Source organism: Stegastes partitus, unplaced genomic scaffold, assembly GCF_000690725.1.
Source record: "Stegastes partitus isolate 25-593 unplaced genomic scaffold, Stegastes_partitus-1.0.2 Scaffold1129, whole genome shotgun sequence".
NCBI classification, from domain to species: domain Eukaryota; kingdom Metazoa; phylum Chordata; class Actinopteri; family Pomacentridae; genus Stegastes; species Stegastes partitus.
This window is the reverse complement of record NW_007578860.1, coordinates 96,479-102,978: the sequence shown is the minus strand read 5'-3', so window position 1 is coordinate 102,978 and position 6,500 is coordinate 96,479. Positions and strand designations below refer to the sequence as shown.

Here is a 6,500-nt window from a genome sequence, read left to right as displayed (position 1 = left end):
AATCAGGATTTGTTTTTATTCCCCGAAAGAGTCTCCAGAACGTGCAAACAGATTCCAGCGTTGCAGTTTGTGACACAGTCCAGAAATAAATGGTGTCAGCTGTGTTGAAGCCTCGTCAGCCGCCTGCAGACGGTTGGTTAATGAGGCTAACAGTCCGAGTCAGAGGCTGTGTTAGTTTGTGTTGGTGTGTGTTGGTGTGTGTTGTGGTTTGTGTTGTGGTTTGTAGGTCATGTGTTCTGGAGTGTGAAGCAGAAAATGTCAGTGGAAGAGCTTCTGTTTTCTAACCAGCAGGTAGCATCTGTTGGCTTTTAACAAGACGAGGACGTTGCAGGACAGCAAACAACTCGTTACTCAGAGAAAGGATAATTAAAATAAATAGACTAATGGGACAGGAGTTGGCAGCAGCAGCGTGCTTGGATTCTGGGAGGCTCTCAGCGTCAGAGGATATAATTATTTCTGATGTTCGACACAAAAATGTTGATAAATTTGCTCAGAAATTAGAGAAAAAGCCTCAATTAAAATAAAAATAGAAATACAGCACAGACGTAGTTTCACTGCATGTTGGTGTGTTTGTCTTCGTCAGGACGGGAACGTTGGAGCTCGGAGACAAGCTGCTGGCCATCGACAACATCCGGGTGGAGAACTGCTCCATGGAGGAAGCTGTTCAGATCCTCCAGCAGTGCGAGGAGCTCGTCAAGCTGAAGATCCGCAAAGACGAAGATAACTCAGGTACCGTTTGATCCGTTCCACAAAGCAAAGAAGCCGATTGGCAAAAACAACACCAGCAGCAACTCCCAAAACTTCCTCAGAGACTCTTTAAACCTCTTCAGGACCTTTCACATGGTCCCCAGTAGAACCTGTCTAAGGACCTGTAGGAACACCTTGAATGGGTGAATGAATGAATCCAGTACCTCTGAAAACTTCAGCAACTGCTTAAACGTTCTTAATAATCTTTTTTTACAAGGACGCCATGCAAGTTCTCTAGACCTCAAGTCTCAAGGACACCTAGAACCTCCTAGAGGACCTTTAGGGTTTTCTACAAGGGTCTATGTGACATTTAAAACCCCCTCAACAACCCTTAACACCTGTTCTGTGGCTCTTAATCTGGTATTAAGTGAAAGAGGTCAAGAAACTTTTGAAGTTACTAAAGAATGAGTTTTAAAAGTCTGAAGAACACTTGGAAACTAATCCTGGGACTTTAAGAACACCTACAGCGTATTGGAGGGCCTTTAGGGACACCTAGAATAACATCTAAAACATCCTTTAAGATCTGTTCAGAGACTAGTTAAAATTCAGTACTACTAGAACCTGGTCAGGAACCCCTAGAAGCCCATAAAGACTGTTTACTGTTGAAGATCCTCAAATACATCGAGAACGTAATCCGGTATCCCAGAAGCCTTGAGAACCCCTAGAACCTTTCAAGGAGCTCCAGGCACATCTTGACCTCAACAAGTTTTATTGGCGCCTAAAACCTCATCAGGTATTACTAGAACCTTGTCAGGAACCTCAAGTCCTCAAGGACAACCAGAAGCTAATCCAGTACCTCTGACATCTTTAGCACCTGCTTAAAGGTTCTTAACATCCTTTAGGGCTTTTAAGTTCTCTCAACCTCACATCTTTAGAACACCTAAAAACTTACCAAGGATCCCTGAAACCTGTTCAAGACCGACTAGAACCTCCTGGGATCTTTTACTGACCTCCTGTTCTTTCCTCCAGGACAAACTGTACATTCACAGCCTGTTGATAAACCTTCCTGCCGTCTCGTGTCCCTTCGTTGCGTGTTTTCTCAGAGTTGCTTAACCTGCTGCTGAATGAACCTTTATTGAACGTTCCAGATGAACAGGAAGTGTCCGGCAGCATCATCTACACGGTGGAGCTGCAGCGCTACGGAGGTCCGCTGGGAATCACCATCTCCGGCACCGAGGAACCCTTCGACCCGATCATCATCTCCTCACTGAGCAAAGGCGGCCTGGCTGAGCGGTACGACAGACAAGCCAATAAATCCAATACAGATTCTACAGCAGCCGGAACCGAGCATCGTTTGTTTAGTCTCTTTAAAGTCCAGATCACATTAATTCATGAGATGTGTCAGTAATTAGCACCAACAAATATGTAAACAAATTCATGTTTGAGTAGCTATAAGAAGCTTTAAGAGGAAACATCAGCAGTCAGAAACGTGTTTGATTTCACTTAAGAATGAAGAAAAATAATAACGTTTATTAGTTTCTCTCTTTTCTGTAAAATAATATGAGTGAAGCAGGAATGAACCTCGAAGGGAAACATGACAGATGAGCTCCGATCAGCGGAGAATGTCGCCCCCTGCTGTTAATAATACATAATATTATGACTATATTGCATTTTTACACATTCCTTTAGTTTTGGTTCACTTTAAGATAATTTTTTCCCACATTTAGTAAATTTTATTAGTTTTTTACTGTTTTATTTTCATTTGAGTATCTATTGAATTTCACTAAAATACTGTTTTAAATTCTGTTTTATATTTTTTTGTGTAATATTATCGGCTTAAGTTTTAAATGTTTTGGTTTTTTGACTTAAAACTAAATTCCATTTATTTGCACCGCTTTAGTAAAATTTCAGAGTCTGATGTCTCAGTATTACAGCAGAAAACACTGTAATAATCCACTTTATGTACCATAGAATAGTGTTGGGAATCGATATTTGGGCTTTTGCTAACCTGAACTTGACCACCTTGTCGCTGCTGATTTAACGGCAGAAGCTGAATCCGTAAAACCTCGTTACCCGTTATCACAACGACTCGTTAGAGGATCTAAACGGTCTAAGCTCTTCTAAAAGAAGTCGCCTGAGTGAAGCTGCGTAAACTTCCCTCCTGAATGTTTGGATCATTGTGTGCAGGACGGGAGCGATCCACGTCGGAGATCGAATTCTGGCCATAAACAGCAGCAGCCTGAAGGGAAAACCTCTGAGTGAAGCCATCAGCCTGTTGCAGCAGGCGGGAGAGACGGTGACGCTCAAGATCAAGAAGCAGGGAGAACGTGAGTACTAGTAGAGTACTACTACGTACCGATACACACTGTATATATGTAATAAATACACACTGTATATACATTGTTTATATGTACTAATACACACTGTAAATATACTTATACATACTGTATGTGTACTAATACACACATACAAATACAAACACAAACAAGTATTCATACAAATATAAATGTATACATGTACTAATACACACTGTATACATGTACTAGTACACACTGTCCATGTCCTGCTACACTTGTACATATAAATACTAATGGGTGTCGCTGTTCCTCTGCAGTGTCGAGCCCCAAGTCCTGCGTGATCGGTCCTGGCCTTGGACCCGGTTTGGTGCTGAACCCGGACAACCCTGACGGGGAGGAGGAGCCTGTCGTCATGGTAGCCCCTCCCACCAGCCAGAGGGCGTTCAGCACGCTGCCGTCGGTGGACAGCGCCGTGGAGTCCTGGGACGGATCCAACATGGACGGCAGCTTCACGGCTCCGGGTACGACGCCAACCTCCGACCTCAGACCTTTAACCTTTAACCGAAGTCCGCTGCAGCGTTTAAACCTTTATTTCTCTGTGTGTTTGTGCAGCTCCACCCTTTCAGTCGTCTCCGTACAGTTTCCACGAGTGGCGCAACGCCAAGACGACCAACAGCCAATCATCTTCCTCCGCTCGCCAGCGAGCCAATCCGCTGTCAGATCTGGGTCTGAGCGACGACGACTGGGACCGCCCGCCGCTCGGAGGGTGAGAGACGAGAAAGTCCGTTTATGGAGGCGCAAAGAAACGAAAACGCAGCCCGAGAACAAAGTTAAACCAGAAACGTGAAAAATAAAATGATGAAGTCAAACTAGGATCGAACAGATTTCATGTTTTCTCAGAGACTGAGATGAATGACTGCAGATTGAATGAAACACGACTGATCTGATATAATCACACACGTTCAGATTAAAGATCTGGATTTGACAAAAATATAAAATCTTACAAAGTAAATTCACAAATGAGAAGGTGTTGTGGAATTAAATAAGACTAAACAATAAAGTAAAGCTTCAGAAAGTATTTATTTTGATATAAAATCAACATTTTACCAATAAATTGACACACATTCAGAATCAATGACATGATGAGGAGTAACAGTGAAAGTTTCAGGCTTTGAACTTAACCCTTCCTGAGCTCTGTCTGCACTCAGCTGCTAGCGCTCGTCATTCAAAGCAATGGGAGCGCGTAGCATGGAGCTAACAGCAGTAACAGCAGTGTGTCTCTGTCTGCAGAGGCTGTAATCTGCCCAGCGGTCTAATCTCTGACAGCAGGTACCGCACTGAGCTTTGACCTTTGACCCCCCACAGTCCTCTGTCACCCCCCCGACCTCCAGCAGTAACCCCTCCCCCTCACCTGGTGACCTCTGACCTCACCACGCCGACACATACACCTGCTGACGTGTATGTCGTCGCTGCACATGTCGTCCTGTTGAAAACACTCACCAGCATGACCAGTCCGTCACCAGCCTCCTCTGTGTGTGTGTGTGTGTTCGTGTGTTCTTCTTTCTGATTGGCTGACCTTTCACCTCTCACCCCTCCAGGTTCACTGTGGGCCACGATGGGACAGAACCGGACCAGGAGGAGAACTTCTGGTCGCAGGCGCTGGAGGATTTGGAAACCTGCGGTCAGAGCGGCATCCTCAGAGAGCTGGAGGTGAGAAAACTGCCAGAGTTGTGTGTTGGTAGTAGAAGAAGAAGTAACAGTTGTAGTATAAGGTGTAGTACTCACAGTAGGGCTGGTTGTACTTATACTTCAGCTTTGGTACCACTCCAGTACCAACAGAATATTGTATGTTAAGGAATATAAAAACACTTCTGTATTCTGTAAATGACGCCCGAGGTTTTAGCTTCTCCCTGCAGCGCCCCCTGGTGGCCGGAGGCCGACGTCTACAGTTTGTTTACATGAGAGTGAAGCTGCTTATTAACCCTCTGAACTCCCGTCACATTTTTACTTACTGTGGACTCATTTTCCACTGCAAAATAAAATAACCTGCATCTCTATGGAAATCTAACAACCTGAAGAAGGAGAGAGAACTCAGAAATGTATTTTTCATTTTACAACAATTGAAAAAAAAATAAAATGGAGTTAACATTTCCACCATACACCATGTTTCCAAAATGAATGCTCCACACACTGTAGATATTTAATTATTTCTTTTTTACATATAAATTATGTAATTTTGGCCATTTTTTAAAAAAACATGCTTTTCAAAGCCACCTGTGGGTTTTGGGGTTCAGAGGGTTCCAATAGCTTTTTCTTACAGATATTTAGTAAAACTCAAAGCGCTGCACACAAGAAACTAAAAGATTAAACAGTTTCTGCATCAGTGGTTTGAGTCATTTCAAAGCTGCTTAATTAATAATTAATTAATAATTTGAGAAAATCAAACTTAGATCTAGAGGTATATAAGATTGTATCATCAGCAAAGAAATGAACATGGAGATATGAAGCAGGAGGTGATTTTTTTTCCATGAGATATTTGATTTTAAGCTTCGATTTCGTTGTTTTTTGTGATGGATACGTGAGCATCTGTCACTTCTTTCTGTTTTTAAACATTCTGTCTGATCAATGGTGTAATGTTTGTTGTTTTTTAACATACCACTCTTTGCAAATCAGTCAGGATGTTTTGATGTTCAGAGGGTTAAACTGGACAACTTTGATGCAACCTAATAACATGATGAGCTCATGATGATGTATTGCCCAGCCCTAAGTAGTAAAAGTGGTAGTTTAGTGGTATTTGACGTTTTGGTGTACGTGCTGAAAGAACTTCATGTTTCTGTGGAGACGCAGCAGTAAAAAAGAGAACTGACTCCTTCTCTTCCAGGAGTCTGGAAAGGAGACGCACCTCCTCACTCTGGTATCCTCCTCCCTCCCTCCCTCCACTAACTCCCCTCTGTCCTCTGTAACCGGACTTCCAGCCTTGTCAAACATCAGACATGTCCGCTGGTTTTGAATGTGACTCTAACCGCACTCTAACAGCAGCGAGCTGCAGACCATGGTGACGTCATTGTGACATCCTAGTGACATCACCCAGCTTCTGACCAATCACGTGGCAGAGTCATGTTGCACCGGGCATGGCAGTTTGAGCAAGGCATGCTGAGAGAGCTTGCGCAAGGCCTGATGGGTAGTTTGTTTTGCCGGTCATGAAGCAGATCTGTCAGTCATGCATGTGTCTGATGAGTCCTTGATTCTGATTGGCTGAATCAGCATCTGTTGGGTGACGTGAGAAGGCTTGAACAAAAGAGTCGACGTTATTGAACGCCATCATCAAACAGGAAGTAGAATCAAAATACAACTTCTCAGAACAATGCATTTTGGTAGTAGACATTAACAGTTGAGATGAGTGGGTGTCAGTAAATCTATCTGTCAAAACAGATCTTACCGACTGATTCTGACAGTAGAGACAACAGTAGACCCCATCAGTAGATCCTGTTAATAAAGACAACAGTAGACCCCATC

At 43.3% G+C, this 6,500-nt stretch overlaps 1 protein-coding gene across 1 annotated transcript in view; it reads left to right on the top strand.

Moving 5' to 3' along the window:
- Positions 1-6,500, top strand: part of grip1 (glutamate receptor interacting protein 1) — a 31,723-nt gene that overhangs the window by 20,641 nt on the left and 4,582 nt on the right. The window contains exons 16-23 of the mRNA XM_008296447.1: positions 581-729; positions 1,836-1,980; positions 2,875-3,014; positions 3,302-3,505; positions 3,597-3,750; positions 4,275-4,313; positions 4,583-4,694; positions 5,866-5,898. Coding sequence (XP_008294669.1) covers positions 581-729; positions 1,836-1,980; positions 2,875-3,014; positions 3,302-3,505; positions 3,597-3,750; positions 4,275-4,313; positions 4,583-4,694; positions 5,866-5,898 — 976 coding nt within the window. The remainder of the gene's footprint in view (positions 1-580; positions 730-1,835; positions 1,981-2,874; positions 3,015-3,301; positions 3,506-3,596; positions 3,751-4,274; positions 4,314-4,582; positions 4,695-5,865; positions 5,899-6,500) is intronic.